Source organism: Nematostella vectensis, chromosome 6 (genome assembly GCF_932526225.1).
Source record: "Nematostella vectensis chromosome 6, jaNemVect1.1, whole genome shotgun sequence".
NCBI classification, from domain to species: Eukaryota; Metazoa; Cnidaria; class Anthozoa; order Actiniaria; family Edwardsiidae; genus Nematostella; species Nematostella vectensis.
In genome coordinates, this window is record NC_064039.1 from 8,075,131 (window position 1) to 8,093,803 (window position 18,673).

An 18,673-nucleotide genomic window follows, 5' to 3' on the forward strand; every position below is an offset into this window, starting at 1 on the left:
TTTGAAACATGATTTCCGTCACCAGCATCAAGTACTGGCAAAAATATAAAACAACATTTATTTTCTTTTCCGAGTGATCGGCGGCAATTTGTTTGTAACAACATGTTTGATATTATTTATCTTGAGTCGAAATTTTTATAATAGAGAACATTTTGTTTCAATACCGAATAGAAACTCATTCCTAGACAATCATAGGACCTCATGTGGATACAAACAAATGCAGAATACACAAGCAATATCTTCCCATAAAAAGCAAGAGGGATAGATAATATTTCATTAACTTTCTATATATGAAAAGGTCATCCTAGTTTTCTTTCCATATGATGATTCAAGAACATTGCCCTCACAGGAAATGTGGACTACACGCAAATTTCTGTACGTTGCCATGAAAAACCAGCCAAATTGAAAATGACGGCAAATCAAAGTGACAGCACACGAAAATGGCTACTTTAAAAAGTCAGTAGAACCTTTTAAGACATCTGTCAAAAGAAAGAGACAATAGCTTTCAAATTCCGAAAACAGTTTTGAATTTGCTTAAACTATCCGATTTTCAGGTGCAGGATTGCGGATTATCAAAATATCATGATTGTTTATCATTGATAATTTGATATTTCTATGATTTTTGGGTGATAATAGTATGATATTGTCTTGAATAAATTCTAAGTGAAATATCAATGTGAAATATCAAAATGTCATTATCAGTTGGATTATCATGGTAGTTGGCCCCCCAAAAAGGAATCTCAAATTATCACTATCATTCTCATTAATAAGAGAAGCAGGTAGATTGAAAAATCTAAATATCACTATCAATAAATAGAAATTAGCCGGATAAAGTGATATTCCAAAATAGCAAGTTATCATGGTATGAATATCATATCATTTTATTATTATCAATGTTGAACATAAACAGTAAGCGAATAATATATCATGATAATATCATATTTTGTTTTACTTGACCAACGACACAAGATTGATAGCATGATATATCATGATAATATCATTTTTTGTTTTACTTGACCAACGACACACTAAGATTGATAGTATGATATATCATGATAATATCATTTTTTGTTTTACTTGATAAACGACACACTAAGACGGATAGTATAATATATCATATTAATATCATTTTTTGTTTTACTTGACCAACTACACACTAAGATTGATAGTAAGATATATCATGATAATATCATTTTTTGTTTTACTTGATCAACGACACACTAAGATTGATAGTATGATATATCATGATAATATCATTTTTTGTTTTACTTGATAAACGACACACTAAGACGGATAGTATAATATATCATGATAATATCATTTTTTGTTTTACTTGACCAACTACACACTAAGATTGATAGTAAGATATATCATGATAATATCATTTTTTGCTTTACTTGATCAACGACACACTAAGATTGATAGTATGATATATCATGATAATATCATTTTTTGTTTTACTTGACCAACTACACACTAAGATTGATAGTATGATATATCATGATAATATCATTTTTTGTTTTACTTGATCAACGACACACTAAGATTGATAGTATGATATATCATGATAATATCATTTTTTGTTTTACTTGACCAACGACACACTAAGATTGATAGTATGATATATCATGATAATGTCATTTTTTGTTTTACTTGATCAACGACACACTAAGATTGATAGTATGATATATCGTGATAATATCATTTTTTGTTTTACTTGACCAACGACACACTAAGATTGATAGTATGATATATCATGATAATGTCATTTTTTGTTTTACTTGATCAACGACACATTTTTTTTTTTTTGGATTCCCTGGGGAAGAATAATGTTTGAACACTTATTTCAACAGTTTATCTTAAAAATAAATAGCTTTTCTTATGCTTACATAGCTTCGTTCTACTCATCACAAGTCAGAATTGTATAATAGTAATATTTGTTTTAGAATGTTTTCATTTATATATATTATTAGCTTCGTTCTACTTATGTTTTTTTAAGACTTGACACTCAAATAAGAAAAAAATGTTACTATCATTAAATATTCTGATAATATCATGATATATCACTATATCATGGGCCTTAGAAGAAAGTGTGCCTCATTAAATATTCTGATAATATCATGATATATCACTATATCATGGGCCTTGGAAGAAATTGTGCCTCATTAAATATTCTGATAATATCATGATATATAACTATATCATGGGACTTGGAAGAAAATGTACCTCATTTTATATTCTGATAATATCATGATATATCACTATATCATGGCCTTAGAGAAAAATGTACCTCATTAAATCTTCTTATAATATCATGATATATCACTATATCATGGCCTTGGAGGAAATTGTGCCTCATTAAATATTCTGATAATATCATGATACACAAATGCTTATATGATAAAAACCCTTTGAAGAATATCAAAAAATCAACCCCTATCAGACTCTTGATAAATCATGATATTTAGGGCCTTAAGTACAAGAAACATGTAAGAACTATCATGATATATCACATTTAATGATTAGTTTGATAATAGTTATATACGCGATCCTGCACCTCTCTCCCGATTTTTAGCCAAGTTTGAATATAGCTATTAAAGGCCCTAAGCCGCGCCAACAAAAAGGTCTAGACCGATTGGAATGCCTCTAAAAACACTACCTTAAATTTAAAAACATAGATGTATCTAGAATTTATTAGTCATGTGGGATTTGAGGGGGAATTAAATTACTATCACTTCAGTCTACAAAAATCAGGCATAGATCATAAAATCATAAAAAAAGAATATTATAGCTTGTCGTGAAATAGAATGAATCATCAAGCGAATAACAATAGCTAACCAATGTCTTTCACTCTAAAAAGAAAATCGACTAAATACCAGTTATGACACCCTTCTCAATGAAAGCGCGGTCATCCTGTAGATGGATGCATTATCACGCGCCACTTGACCCCTGACGGGTTACCCGTACCTAATCTGTTTAAATCAACCTGCGACAATGTTACAACCAGGAATGTTGCAACAACTGCGCCATAATTACTGTAATGGCAGAACTTGGGCGGATGTCATGGTTTATGGAAATAATCTCTGTGATTACATGTTTGGCAGGGTTCCAGGCTACTGCAGAACCACAGGGGTCAGTGTACGCGAGGTATAGTGCTTGAATTTACTCGCTTCGCTCTATTAGTAAATATAGTCAATCTTTAGAAGGCAATTTGAACACAAAACGTCCCAGGCCCATTATTTTTAAAAAGACGGTTTTCAACACGCTAGGGGGTCTATGGGAATTACTTCGATTTTGTTTTTCGTCAGTCTCTTTTCATTTAACTGGTCGGAAGTTCACATTTTATATTCCCAATTCACGGCTGTTGTAATTGAATTATCTGTAAATAAATTACCAACAAAAGATAAGCAAAACGACAGTAAAAGTTACGAATTGGATATGCTGTGGTACAATTTGCTTATTATAAGTTATACCGTAGAACGAGGGGAATTTAGTGATTAAATTTTCCGGAAACCGAGGTGGGATTTAGGATCATCTACTGTTTTCGAGCTAACTTCCTTTGTAAGCCTCCCTGTGAAAACAATAGAATCCGGGGGTGATTATGGTACTTTAACAAATAGATAATTATATGAAATGCGGCAATTTTACCTCTTTCCACAGGAATCCCGTAAAAACACAGCTATCTACACACACATCAGCCCATTCTTGGCAAGTAAAAGATGATATCTTCAACTCTGATGACGTATCAATGAAGACTCTGCTTAGCGCCATTCATAAGTTACCTTCACCACAGCTACGTCACTTTCTGTACAAAGCACAACAAGGACAACCGCTGAACGTACTTGTGATCGGCGGCTCAAATACGGCAGGTGGTGGGTTGTATAACTTCAAGGAAGCGTATTACAAAGCTTTTGTCCACTGGTGGAATCAAGTTCTGAAGCCAGAACTCGGGTCTGAGCTTAGTTTTAGTAAGGTTGCCATTGGAGGTACTGGTAGCGATTTCTTTACCTTCTGTCTGCAGAATTTTCTTCCCGAGCAGGTGGACTTAGTGCTAATCGAGCTGTCTGTCAATGACTATGGGTCAGCGCATGGCTCAGCAGCCGAGCCCTTGGAATTGCTGACAAGGCGTGTTCTACGGCTACATTCCATGCCGCTGGTGCTATATGTTAATCTGGTAGACAGGTCCATATGGGATGGTGACGTCATGAACACACGGTGTCTTAACATGGAAAATCTAGGGCAGCGTGAACTCTCACAGCATTATGGGATAACACAGCTCAGCTGGCGGGAAGTAGCGTGTCCGCTAGTCGAGGTGGGGGGAAAACGCAGGCGCGTCTTACGCGAATCTAAGCTGTTCCATAGAGACAAGTCCCATGTGTCTAACACAGCGCACGCGCATATAGCAGTGATGATTGCAGAGTACTTCAAGGAGGCGCTCAAAACTGAGCAAGCGGAGCCACTTCAATCACCAGCAACCCTCCCCCAGTCCTTGTACTCCGACCCACTGGTTCTAGATTTAGAATTAGAAAGCTCGCTATGCCTCACGTATCTCTCGCCCGACTGGAGGGAAGGCTATGCACAGTCACTTGAAGCTAATATTACCGTATCGGAGAAGTTCCATTTCGTTACCCCAGCAGCGAACAGGAAATCCTCCAAACACTTAGCATTCCGCACCGATGCGTACGGCGGCTGGAAAACAAATTCGAACAACGGTAAACTCCGAATAAGATTCACTGTCCCGACCCTACCCCCCTTGCCCCCCGGAAGCGCAGCCCTGGGTGCTAGGTCGGTATCTATCATCTACCGCTCCAAGGATAACGATGCTACCGCCCTTGCTTGGGTCGATGACAGACAGAAAGATGCAGTGCATATGAGGACGAACTTCTGTGGCCGTCACATGTATCAGACACGTGTGCTACCTTTGTTTAGTGACGTATTGCCTGGTATTCACACGGTGACCGTGAAGCCTTATGGGAAGGGAGGAGAATTTATGGTCAGCGGTTTGATTGTGGGTTACCAGGACTACTCGGGTTTTCTTGGTTATCGACCTTTTGACGTGCGAAATAAGGTTTGGAGTAAATCGGACTACGGCGAAGCACAGTGCGAAGAACGAGATGAATATAGTGAATAATAACTAACTCCATTGGGACTGAACAAAACATGTTTGCCAGGGCAGGCCAATAGGAAGTTTCTTTTGTAAGATTTTGTATAGATTAGGTCAGCCATTTTATGGGAAAACTATATAACAATCCGCCACTTATCACGCGCTATTTGTGGGTTTGAAAAAAAAAATGTATATATAAATATTCATAGGGGGGAGCTTCTGGAATATAGAGTGGTTTTCAAAAATCCGTGAAATACTATTTAGTTTATTTAGTACAAATACACTGTAATCTCTTTGTTCTCTTTTGTTCTGGCTTGACTATTACACATTAACAATTACATGTTGTTGCACGGGATTTTGAAAACCACTCTAAGAGCCAGCGCATAAGAAAATAGAGGTATAAAGAAAGTATCAGTGTTAAATAGGAAAAAGGATGTTCCAGGGGTTTGTGAAAACCAAAGCTATGCATAAACAACGACAACAACAAAAATATATCACGCACAATATATTTTTATTACTCGCAATTATTATTTCACAGGAAATGCACATATTTACAATAAAATTGGTACAAAATAAATACTGCCTTCCTTGCTTGATCGATATAGATCGAGCTATATATGGTATTATGCCGCATTCAAACTCAAACTGAGCTACTCAGAATAAATAGCTGCTGCTAATGCTACCCTTTTTATAAAAATAGTATTTTGCAGGGGCCGCGCACCGGGGAGGGGGGCTATAGCCCCTCCCCCTCTAAAAATTTTTCGCCATTGTTTTTTTGATAAAAAAAAAAGAGAAAGAAAACTCTAAATAGTGTTCTATGGCGTAAATTTCAGCTGAGGATAAGTACGTTTCTGGATACTCTGGATACTGGTTTCAAAGCATTTTGCGGACCTTCATCTCATAAGTGTTTAAGTATACTTATTATCTGCAGAATCCTTCTTGTCAATCATGCTACAAGCGCCACTGGCGAGAGGACGTTCTCAATGGCAAGAAGAGTGAAGTCCTGGCTGCGATCAAGTATGCAACAACACAGATTCAACAAAATCGCCCTCCTTATTCACAGCCACAAAGACCGAACAGACAGGTTACGGCTGCTCGATGTAGCAAACGAGTTTGGGATCCCGAGTTTGTTGAGAGGAAAGGAAGACGAAAACAAAACTTTGGGATCTTTACGAAGAAGGACTTTTGTCTAGTTGCAGAGTTCAGAAATGCTTTCACTCCCGACCCTTAGATCCTTCCAATCCTGGCACAAGCTCAAGAGTCGAAAAGAACAACTGGGTCAAGGTGGCAAAAAGAGTGCAACAGACAGATATGGCAGCTTGATGCGTAGCAACAGATAGCTGAGAGGGAAGGCAGCAAATAACGGCACTATAACATACCCCCTTGGATTTGACAAGTGTTCAAAGCTGCGCTATTGGTCTACTACTCCTTTGGAAATCCACATTTCTAATGACAACCATTCTGTTAATAAAAACACGAGACTTTGTTACATTAGTAAAAAGAGATATGAGATCCTCATGGTAAGGAAGTGATACCCCCCTCCGTTCCCGCTACTCTTTTTTTCAGCCCCCCCCCCCCCCATCGTAAAAAAATGGTCTCCAGCCCCTGTTTTCCCGTTACATTCTCGCTTTTGGGAAAGGTTAGGTTTTATAGAAGTTTTGATAAGATTTGACTTAACTTTTACCACCAGCAAACATTGACAGTAATTAGATTATGTAATTATGTTCTCAATTTCATAAGGAACTTCACTTCTGTTGAGCTCTGCCCATAGTTTTTTTTTTACACTTATCTATCTTTTCGCTTTTTCTTTTTCCTTCTCTCTGGTCGCGTATCCTCGCCCTCTGTCGAATCACCAAACATCTCGTTCAGTAGTCTTTGGTCCTCCCTGTCACTCACGGGTGAGAAAGCCTGAGGCGAGCGACGAGAAAATGGTAACGATGTACCACTCGACTCGTCTGCATGGTCTAGTTCCCGGTCTTCCCTATGAGCAGGTGCGCCGCGGTCAAGAGGAGGCAGCGAGTCCGCGCGACCTCGGGGAAGTTTACCGCCACGTACAACAACCTGCGGTAGCGGGGCATCTTGGTCCTCGGGTCTAATTCTCCAGTCCTCCTCTTCCGCCCTCCTTTCTCTCTTCTTTTTCTTTTTGCTAGTTTTCAGGCTGCAAAATGTCAATATAACCAGTCGCTTTTAGCCTGCAACAGGGCGATATTAACATGGCAAGATGGAGTATCTTTATCTTATTGCGTTAAAAGCCTACTACAAGCATGTTTAGAAGTTATTATTTATTTTACTGCAATGACGAAGGGCAAAAAACGTTTTATTGCGCTACTATGGCCACCATGACATGACATGTTTTGTGAAGGGAGCGGGAAATGTGCTTTAAAAACATCACTAGCCAACCAGCAATGACAAGAAATACAAAGAAAAATATTATAGAAATTGCGTTGAAAACAAGTGCGTAATCGCACGGATAAAGCTGCTAATATGCTAATATTTCAAAAAAATATTAACGATCTTAAAACAAATGAGCACATGCCACCTTCTTAGCTATTTAAAAGTTTGAAAACGTCAACATTTTGCCCAATGAGCATGGCCATGCCCCCCCCCCCCCCCCCCCTTCTCACCCCCGTTTTAGAGTCAGCCCCGCCGGACAGTGCTGAAAAACGCAAGACTAGTTCCAGGTACCGCGCGGTTAAACCAGCCTTTTTGTTTTGAAATGGCGGCGTTTTACCGGCGAACTGTCACATTTTGACGGATGCTAAAAAAACTAGACTAATTTTCTTTGTAACTCCCTCATTATCAAAAAAAATCTGTCATCTTTTATGAGGTATAGTTTTAATGCTGTACAGTTAGTCAAAACAGCGACTGAAGTCAGCCTTTTGTACCTTTGCTCGAACGATTCAACACTACGATTGTGTTTGTTTTTGCAGAACACGCGCATGCGCATACGTTATTCAGCACTGGCGCTCCGCCGCCCTTGTGTTGAAATTTTTGAAAATTTCTCACTTACCTGGTAATGTATGGTATGGGCTGTACACTGTTTCGCCGAACTCTTTTCTCAAAGTCGCCAATGTCTCTGTAATAATATCAAGAGATTTGTATTACAGCCAGTACCGTATATGTGACCCGGCAAGGGAAAACGTAAACTAGAGAAAAAACGTTCGGGCTGTATGCAGAACGCTTTTACGGTATTCAGAACGATATCAGGTTTCTACGAGAAACGATCTCCGATTGTCAAGATCGTTTCTCCGAAGTCAAGATCGTTTGTGCGAAGGCAATATCGTTTTTCAGAAGATAAGATCGATCTTCCTGTTTGAAAAATCGTTCATCACCAAGGTTAACACTCGAAGGCGAGAACGTTTTTCCGATTTTCATGATATTAACATTTCGGAATCATCACAATCTTCACAATAATACATTCGAAATTGCAATTTTTACATTTCATATTAAATATTATTCTTATTATATTAGCTAGAACTTAGTACGTAGACAAGTAATGTTTAGGCAATTGTTGTTGAGGTGTAGTGTAAATTCGCCCCACCATTTCTCGGTTTTAATTTCAATTGGTGTGATCTCTGAAACAATTTGTATACAATTATTAATTAATTGAGTGATTAGAAATTAAAGCCACAATTATCCAAAACAATCAACCCTGTGTCACTTTATATCGTGTTTACACTGCTCGCACGCTACGCTAACTTGTGTTAGATATTCATTACAAGTTCATAGTTTGTTAATTAGTACTTTGATTCCCGGTATAAAATGCCAATATTGTTTTGTGGCTCTCACTCAACAAAAACTGAAAGCCAGACAAGCAAGCTAAATGGGCTAATACGACAAAGTGAAACAAGTAAATTTATATGACGAATTTATAAAATCATATACAAAGCTACACTTAGGGGAAGTAAAGGCATCTGTCCTACCCTCTAGAGAAGGACGAGTTACTTCTGACATGGGACGGGAATATCTTTACCATCATTTCTTCTATGTACTCTGATGATCTGTGAAGCACATGGATGGTTATTTGTTGAACATGTAGTGACAACTGTACAGTAAAACATGAACTTACTTTGATGGGAAAAGGAATTTGAGAACGGATTCGATTTCTTCCTCCTTCATTTTTCCTTTATTTACAAGTCCAGATATGAACTTTATATTCTGCAATGGTAATAATTGAATTACATTGAGCTCATATTGTATAACAGATAGTGTCTTTGCTGGAAGGGAGAAAGAATGGCGTGGTTTTCAAATGACGGGTCAATCACCCCCAGATCCCTAACCTGCCCTCAGACTATCTTGAACCCCACATTACCGTCTACCAAGACCTTCACAATACCCCACCCTCATCCTGCCCTAACCCTATCAACACCCTACTCTACCCTCATCCTTCCCTAACCCTATCCACACCCTACCCTACCATCATCTTGCCCTAACCCTATCCACACCCTACCATCATCCTGCCCTAACCCTATCCACACCCTACCCTACCATCATCCTTCCCTAACCCTATCCACACCCTACCCTCATCCTGCCCTAACCCTATCCACACCCTACCCTACACTCATACTTCCCTAACCCTATTCACACCCTACCCTACCATCATCCTGCCCTTACCCTATCCACACCCTACCCTACCATCATCCTTCCCTAACCCTATCCACACCCTACCCACATCCTGCCCTAACCCTATCCACACCCTACCCTACCATCATCCTGCCCTAACCCTATCCACACCCTACCCTACCATCATCCTTCCCTAACCCTATCCACACCCTACCCACATCCTGCCCTAACCCTATCCACACCCTACCCTACCATCATCCTGCCCTAACCCTATCAACACCCTACCCTACCATCATCCTGCCCTAACCCTATCCACACCCTACCATCATCCTGCCCTAACCCTATCCACACCCTACCCACATCCTGCCCTAACCCTATCCACACCCTACCCTACCATCATCCTGCCCTAACCCTATCCACACCCTACCCTACCTTCATCCTGCCCTAACCCTATCCACACCCTACCCTACCATCATCCTGCCCTAACACTATCCACACCCTACCCACATCCTGCCCTAACCCTATCCACACCCTACCCTACCATCATCCTGCCCTAACCCTATCCACACCCTACCCTACTATCATCCTGCCCTAACCCTATCCACACCCTACCCTACCATCATCCTGCCCTAACGCTATCCACACCCTACCCTACCATCATCCTGCCCTTACCCTATCCACACCCTACCCACATCTTGCCCTAACCCTATCCCCACCCTACCCTACCATCATCCTGCCCTAACCCTATCCACACCCTACCCTCATCCTGCCCTAACCCTATCCACACCCTACCCTACCCTCATCCCTCCCTACCCTCACCCTGCCCTACTCTTACCTAACATTCTCATCCACGGTGTGTATGTCTGTCTACATACCTGATTTTCAAGAGCTTTCATTCGCTCAAATTCATTAGCCATCCTGAGCTCGTTTAGAGACTGCTCGATCTCGCGTTCCATACGTTCGCGAAGTTCCTGCATCTCTTTCTGCTGACGAGCTTTAGCGGCGGCTCGACGGAACCTCGTGGCAGTCTTATTATTATCCGTATACTGCGAAACTACATCCTAGAGACATGGTAACTTTATGTAAATACCGTAATGATTCGAATAAGCGCCCCCTCCTCAATGAGCGCAGCCCCCTTCGATTTCGAATTTCTCAATAAGCACCCCTCCCCTCCTCCTAATAAATCAGCACTTAAATGTTGCAAATCTTAATTTTATTTAGCTCGCATTGACATTTTCACAACACGGATATAGACAAGCTAGAGATGGACTAGAAATCCATTTTCAAAACTCGCTACCAATTCCAGTCTGACAAGGGGGCGACATTTAACTTATTTTCAGTTCGTCATTTTACGGTAACCACCGGGTAGAATATTTTTGTCACGGAGTGAGTCTTATTTCTTTGGACCCAACGATGCAGGAATTTGTTTAAGACCCGTTTTTAGGAGGGCGTGAAATTTTCCTTTTTTTCCCATGCTCATACCCCTATAAAGTTAGTCGGCTCCTAACATACGTGGCCCTTCAGAGGGATAACGTTCTCATGCTCACAAGGGCCACGCGCAGGGTAGGTGACATCATACATTTACTTAGATGACATCAAAATAGAAAGCGGCATTTTGTGTACCTTTTGGGCATTGATGAATTTTTCTTCTCGTTCTTTCATTTTCTTCTGAAGTCTCTCCCGCAAAGCCTAGACGATGAATCAAGCGACAATTTATTGCACATGAACACTTCCACATGAGCCAACCCAGTACATGAACACTTCCACATCAGCCAACCCAGCACATGAACACTTCCACATGAGCCAACCCAGTACATGAACACTTCCACATCAGCCAACCCAGTACATGAACACTTCCACATCAGCCAACCCTGCACATTAGCCAACCCAGTACATGAATACTTCCACATCAGCCAACCCTGCACATGAACACTTCCACATCAGCCAACCCAGCACTTGAACACTTCCACATTAGCCAACCCAGCACATGAACACTTCCACATCAGCCAACCCAGCACATGAACACTTCCACATGAGCCAACCCAGTACATGAACACTTCCACATCAGCCAACCCAGCACATGAACACTTCCACATCAGCCAACCCAGCACATGAACACTTCCACATTAGCCAACCCAGTACATGAACACTTGCACATTAGCCAACCCAGTACATGAACACTTCCACATCAGCCAACCCAGCACTTGAACACTTCCACATTAGCCAACCCAGCACATGAACACTTCCACATCAGCCAACCCAGCACATGAACACTTCCACATGAGCCAACCGAGCACATGAACACTTTCACATTAGCCAACCCAGCACATGAACACTTCCACATGAGCCAACCCTGCACATGAACATTTCCACATCAGCCAACCCAGCAAATGAACACTTCCAGATTAGCCAACCCAGTACATGAACACTTCCACATGAGCCAACCCAGCACATGAACACTTCCACATCAGCCAACCCAGCACATGAACACTTCCACATCAGCCAACCCAGTACATGAACACTTCCACATCAGCCAACCCAGCACATGAACACTTCCACATGAGCCAACCCAGTACATGAACACTTCCACATCAGCCAACCCAGCACATGAACACTTCCACATCAGCCAACCCAGCACATGAACACTTCCACATTAGCCAACCCAGTACATGAACACTTGCACATTAGCCAACCCAGTACATGAACACTTCCACATCAGCCAACCCAGCACTTTAACACTTCCACATTAGCCAACCCAGCACATGAACACTTCCACATGAGCCAACCCAGCACATGAACACTTCCACATGAGCCAACCGAGCACATGAACACTTTCACATTAGCCAACCCAGCACATGAACACTTCCACATGAGCCAACCCTGCACATGAACATTTCCACATCAGCCAACCCAGCACATGAACACTTCCAGATTAGCCAACCCAGTACATGAACACTTCCACATGAGCCAACCCAGCACATGAACACTTCCACATCAGCCAACCCAGCACATGAACACTTCCACATCAGCCAACCCAGTACATGAACACTTCCACATGAGCCAACCCAGCACATGAACACTTAAAAGCACCAGTCAACCCAGTATATGAATACTAAAACACAGGCCACCAGCACGTAAATACCAACCTCCTCTTGCTTGGTCCGCTGGTTATTAAGAGCCTCTTCCATCTTTTTAGTGTCCTAACAGGGAGAGAAGGAAACAAAATACATCTGAATTCTTTAATTCACAAGCTTGATTAAGCTATTTGATTCTTATAGTGACCAAACTAACCAATTTCTAACCAGAAGCATTCTTCGCATTCACACCTGTTTTAGGGATTCAGCATACAAAAACTAAGAAGAGCCATGCCAATGATAACCAAAACTTACTTATATATGTGAAAAAAGAAATCAGTCAGAAGTTTTATTTCTTTTTAAAACTCCAACAGGAGGAAAGAGATAAGAGAAAGTAAATACAACAAAAAAGCAATCGACGTAAAAGAAAGCTGACTGTCACCTTTTTGTACTTGTCCACTATGCTTTTAGTCTCGGGATCCTCAAAAGCGCCATGCTCTTCCATTTCGTCGACTAGATTTGTCTGCAACTGACCCAGCAACTGCTGCTGCATGGACATTTGAGCGATCTGACGAGACAGGTGTAAACACGTTAGAGACGGTATTGTTAAATGTAAATCAATCAAAGCGAGGCTTGTGTTTTGGGTGAACCGATGGAATGATTGGGATGCGCTAGCAGCTCTATTCAATATATCGGACTCGGTAGTTTAATCAGAACAAAAGCTCGAACATAGCAAACCGTACTCCTAAACTATTTGTAAAGCAAAATACAGTTTATTCCCACAGACGTATTATCATAATCGACGTCATCGCCATCTTCATCACCATCACCATCACCATCACCATCACCATCACCATCACCATCACCATCACCATCACCATCACCATCACCATCACCATCACCATCACCATCACCATCACCATCACCATCACCATCACCATCACCATCACCATCACCATCACCATCACCATCACCATCATCACCTGTTTGGCCTTCTCTATCTGCAGTCTGGCGATAGTTGCGCTGAGGTTCTCTTGGTGTTCTTCCAGCTGTTTGGTCCTCTCTCTCAGCATCTCGTCCCGCACCATCTCCATCTCTTCTTCCAGACTGTCGCTCTCATCACGAGTAACTGACATTTTCTCAAGCTCGTGCTTCTTGAGCAATTCGACGTCTTCCCCCTCATCCAGGATTTTGTCGTTGTCATCTCTCGTCTGCATGATATCACATGGGGGAAAGCATGATGATAATGTGGCTCTTAAATAGTGTTTTTACTTCAAAAGCCTTCAAAAAAATTCTTCTGTTTATTCAGTGCCATTATTACAGTGTTCGTATGTAATATTGTTTTATTCCGATTTTGCACTACGACTTCACTACGAGTTACGTTAATCAAAAGCCCTTGATTGATTGGCTAACACTTAGGTGATTGGCAGATTTCCGTTATAAATGTAAAATTCGATTGGCGGAAGCAATCAGTTTAGAAGCTGACGATCGTTGGCAGTACTTGGAAGAATTATCACTCACAATATCTATTGCAAAGCAATAACGTCCCTTCTACTAGCGATACTACGTTCAGATTTCTCTCCATCTCTGCTACCTCAGACGTTAATATTCCCGAATTACCCGTGAAAATTTCTTCCTGGGCATTAATAACACCTCATCATTTAGTCACCCCACCCTTCCTCCTGTCAGCATACGCCTCTTATCTGTAACTTATAGCATATACTCAATACCTGTACCCCACCCTTCCCGCCTCCTTTCACACCTGCTCCTCCGCTTGATGCTCAGCGTACACCCATTATCTGTACCCTTACAGCATACACTCAACACCTGTACCCCACCCTTCCCGCCTCCTTCATACCTGCTGCTCAGCGTACACCCATTATCTGTATCCTTACAGCATACACTCAACACCTGCACCCCACCCTTCCAGCCTCCTTTCACACCTGCTGCTCAGCATACACCCATTATCTGTACCCTTATAGCATACACTCGATACCTGTACCCCACCCTTCCCGCCTCCTTTCACACCTGTACCCCACCCTTCCCGCCTCCTTTCACACCTGTACCCCACCCTTCCCGCCTCCTTTCACACCTGTACCCCACCCTTCCCGCCTCCTTTCACACCTGTACCCCACCCTTCCCGCCTCCTTTCACACCTGCTCCTCTGCATGCTGGTCCCTTTCCAGCTCGTCCATCCTACGCTTCCGCCGTGCTGCAAGCCTCTCTTCGAGCATCTGCCTCTGTCGAAGCTTGTTGAAGGTCATACTTGTCTCGAGCTCTGCCAAGTGTTTCTCATGCTCCTCTATGATCTTGTTTCTCTCTTGCTCTGACATGTTTGCTTGGTTCACGATAAGGTCACTACAATGCAAAAAAGGCTACTTGGAAAATGCCTAAAACTAAGTAAATAAAGTAGAACCTAGAAAAAAAAAACGATGCTCACAATGACGATATTCTCAATATAACGATCAACACATCCGGTCATGGCAAAATTACAGTAAGAAATATGGGGGAGTTCTCGATATAATGACATTCGGTTTAACGATACTCAGGCAAGCGAAGCAAATATGGACTAAACCCTGTCACAGTACCAATCTATGTACACGCACTCTATTTTGAAGGACACAAACATTTTGGTATGATTGATTCATACTGCAATTCCATAGTATATATTGTACAATTGTTCTATTGATGACGAATTTGAATATAAATGTTTTCTCGATGTAACATTTTTTCGTCAGTTTCGCAAAATAACTGCCTGTAATGTCATGAACATTGTTATTTTAGTATTGTATTTAGTACTTTATCTAGCCTAGCATTCAAATGAAATGTTTCCTTTATTATTCATTTCCACGTTTTCAGAATACGACGTCACCTTAAACGGCATACACGAAATCAGCACCTGTAAAAAAATGTTTTTGCCAATACTTGTAACATCTAATACAAGTTGAGCTGGAGGCTCTACTTACGTGACTATTTGCTCCTCTTTCTTGCGCAGCTTTGTCTGTTCCTCGTTTTCTAATATAGCTTTTTCCTCAAGTTTCCTACGCAGCTTCCCTAAACGCTTCTGTTTTGGAGAAAAAAAAAAGATTAATAATCGTTTGACGTCCCTAAGAGATGAGGCACACTCAAGCGTACTCCCCATAACTACACCAGCTAAACATACACCACTAACTTGTACCTTCCAGTATCTACAAATCGAGCGCTTTGTTTGATTCTCGTGAGGTCCGGTATTCTACGATCCGGACCTGCTCGCGATACCGGACCGCTCACCTTCAAACCTTGAAAATGAGTTGGTTTGTAAAATGACCATCGAGAACTGGCTTTTTATTCCTGAGTTTATGGATCCTCACATTAAAATGGCATTTTATCTAAAAATCTTTGACTTCACGGGAAATCTTTCTCAAACTCCCTGTGGTCTGACAATTTCCCGCCATAATGATTTTGCGACGCGTGCGACAATTTCAAGTTTGCTGAAATTTTATTTGGGATTGAAAAAGCAGCAAATCTAATCACCCTAGGAATTCCACCTGCATGACCAGCTTAACGTATCCACATTCAAGGGACTTTTATTGGATTTAAAAAAATACATTTCTACGATCAAGTTCAAGTTCAAGTTGAAAACGACGTAACAATCAGGACTAAAATATTTTACACAATTGTTGAGCAAAACACAGAGAATGTCTTCATTGGATGTTCTGTATTTCTGGAGGATTAAAAGCATTGAAAGGAAATACAAAATGGAGTTTATTGAATGATCAGAGCGAACAAAATCTTCGTCTTATGCAAAATCTTCGCCGAATGCGACAGTGAGCTCGTAAGGTAAACAATGTTGGAATTTTTATTGAGGAAAAAAATAAATATGTTATTTCCCAGCTAAGGCTCGGTCCGTATCGTGAAATACCTGGACCTCGGATTTGAAAATACTGACCTCGGCCTTCGGCATCGGTCAGTATTTTCAAGACCTCGGCCACAGTATTTCACCTTTTCTTCCCTCCCTATCAACTCCCCATTACCTGAACTCTATCAGCATTCTTTTGTCTCTCCTCTTCTCTCTTCTCTTGTTGCTGTGTAGCTTCGGTCATGTATCGATCAATAATGGCATTCTTCTCTGCTTCATCAAGTCCTGTTAGCACAAGAAAATAAGAGAGGGTCAGGGAAGGGTCATTATTTAACGGGGGGGGGGGGGGGGGGGGCAGCTATGTTTGGGGGAAAGGGTTGCTATCTTTTGAGAATCGATTTTGGGGAGGACCTCAATTTTTGCTACAGGGTTTAGGGGAGGGCATTATTTTTTGAACAGGTATTCTGATCAATTTCCGAGCCTCCTAAAAGTATGGAATTTCAAATGTTTTCTGGGGAGAACCTTAGACCCCCTACAAAATAAAAAAATTAATGTGATGCGCCTTCTGTTGGCACTATCATGACTTTTGTTTGGCTGCCGTTGAAAATCATTTTCCCCTAAAGTGTGGCCTCTATTTCGGTCATTTGCAATTTTGGTTTTATTAACTTTCATCAATGAATTTACGAATTTCGATTCTTTCAAATTTTCCAGATTGGTGGTACATATTTAAATAAGATTTCAGTTTGGAAGGAGTTAATGATGCTGTTTTCTATTTAGATTTTAACAATAATTAGCATTTCATATATTTGAAAATGGCAAAATTTTTACGGGGAAGCATGCCCCCAGACCCCCCTATATATATTTACACCCCCAAAAAATTGGCTCAAAATCAGCTTTTCTCCTGGCCTGGAGGTGTTTAAGACCAGCTCCGCCGCCCCTTTATGGGCATGTCTAAGTCAGTGACCCCCCCCCCCCAACACACACACACACACACAATAATTTTAGTTCTTTTTTATTTGTTCTGGGGAGGGCCTTAATTTTGGTCGCCTTTTTGGGGGAGGGTCACCATTTTTGTGCTTTAAATTGCGTAATTTTTTAACCAGAAATAAATCTTAGCACCCCCCCCCCCCCCGTTAAAAAATGACATTTCCTTAAATCTAATCCGAAAAACAAAAGTGGTGGCAAAAAAAGTAGCAGTGGCGATTAGACGCTTACCTTTAGCTGCCATATCTTGGTAGATTTTCTTCAAACTGGTCTTGGCTTGTTCATGGATCTCGTGAGAGTACACCTCATCAAACTTTTCTAGCTCCTCCGCAGCCTGAACAATCGCAATAGTCAGCGATGAATAACGAATCCACATAAAACAGTGATGAATAACGAATCCACAGAAATCAGTGATGAACAACGAATTCACAGAAATCAGTGAGGAATAACAAATAGACAGAAATCAGTGATGAACGAATCCACAGAAATCAGTGATGAACAAAAAATGCACAAAAGTCAGCGATGAATAACGAATCCACATAAAACAGTGATGAATAACGAATCCACAGAAATCAGTGATGAACAACGAATTCACAGAAATCAGTGACGAATAACGAATTCACAGAAATCAGTGACGAATAACAAATACACAGAAATCAGTGATGAACGAATCCACAGAAATCAGTGATGAACAAAAAATGCACAAAAGTCAGTGATGAAAAAAAGGCACAAAACTAAGTGATGAACAACAAATCTACAAAAATCAGTTAGCAACGATTCAACGAAAACAAGGGATAAACAACAAATCAGTTAAATGCAGGCCACGGAATCCTTAGCCACAGAGATAATATGAGTAATCTGGTAAGTACCTCTCTGTCGGCTTTTTGTTCAAGCTCTTCTCGCTCCTGCCGCTGACGTTCTAATATTTTCCTTCTTTCATTAAGAGCTACTATACAATCTGTAAATGAAGTAGTAAAACGTGTGGTCAGTGGAGATGATGCTATTGTTACGCGTAGAGACAGTTCTGACGACGGTAAAAAGAATTATTGGACTCTACATGAAGAGGAGAGAGCGGAAGTGGAAATGCGATCATAAAAGCGATCATAAGGA

At 41.0% G+C, this 18,673-nt stretch overlaps 2 protein-coding genes across 3 annotated transcripts in view; one reads left to right on the forward strand and one right to left on the reverse strand.

Moving 5' to 3' along the window:
* Positions 1-3,010: 3,010 nt before the first annotated feature.
* Positions 3,011-5,868, forward strand: LOC5502177. Of its 2 annotated transcripts, none has more exons than XM_032370454.2 (2): positions 3,011-3,147; positions 3,661-5,868. In XM_032370454.2, exons 1-2 carry the CDS (start codon positions 3,041-3,043, stop codon positions 5,129-5,131), a joined length of 1,578 nt encoding a protein of 525 aa, XP_032226345.1. In that variant the 5' UTR covers positions 3,011-3,040; the 3' UTR covers positions 5,132-5,868. The 2 variants fall into 2 exon arrangements, with proteins under 2 accessions (XP_032226345.1, XP_048585393.1); XM_048729436.1 differs by having other exon boundaries at positions 3,011-3,132.
* LOC116615488 overlaps positions 5,595-18,673 on the reverse strand; it is a 36,515-nt gene continuing 23,436 nt past the window's right edge. The window contains exons 25-38 of the mRNA XM_048729435.1: positions 18,433-18,521; positions 17,795-17,897; positions 16,755-16,864; positions 15,708-15,805; positions 14,898-15,099; positions 13,725-13,952; positions 13,184-13,309; positions 12,814-12,867; positions 11,291-11,356; positions 10,543-10,728; positions 9,174-9,262; positions 9,028-9,105; positions 8,115-8,180; positions 5,595-7,262 (exon numbers count right to left, since the gene is read on the reverse strand). Of these exons, the coding sequence (XP_048585392.1) occupies positions 6,890-7,262; positions 8,115-8,180; positions 9,028-9,105; positions 9,174-9,262; positions 10,543-10,728; positions 11,291-11,356; positions 12,814-12,867; positions 13,184-13,309; positions 13,725-13,952; positions 14,898-15,099; positions 15,708-15,805; positions 16,755-16,864; positions 17,795-17,897; positions 18,433-18,521 (1,868 nt within the window). The 3' untranslated portion in view covers positions 5,595-6,889. The remainder of the gene's footprint in view (positions 7,263-8,114; positions 8,181-9,027; positions 9,106-9,173; positions 9,263-10,542; positions 10,729-11,290; positions 11,357-12,813; positions 12,868-13,183; positions 13,310-13,724; positions 13,953-14,897; positions 15,100-15,707; positions 15,806-16,754; positions 16,865-17,794; positions 17,898-18,432; positions 18,522-18,673) is intronic.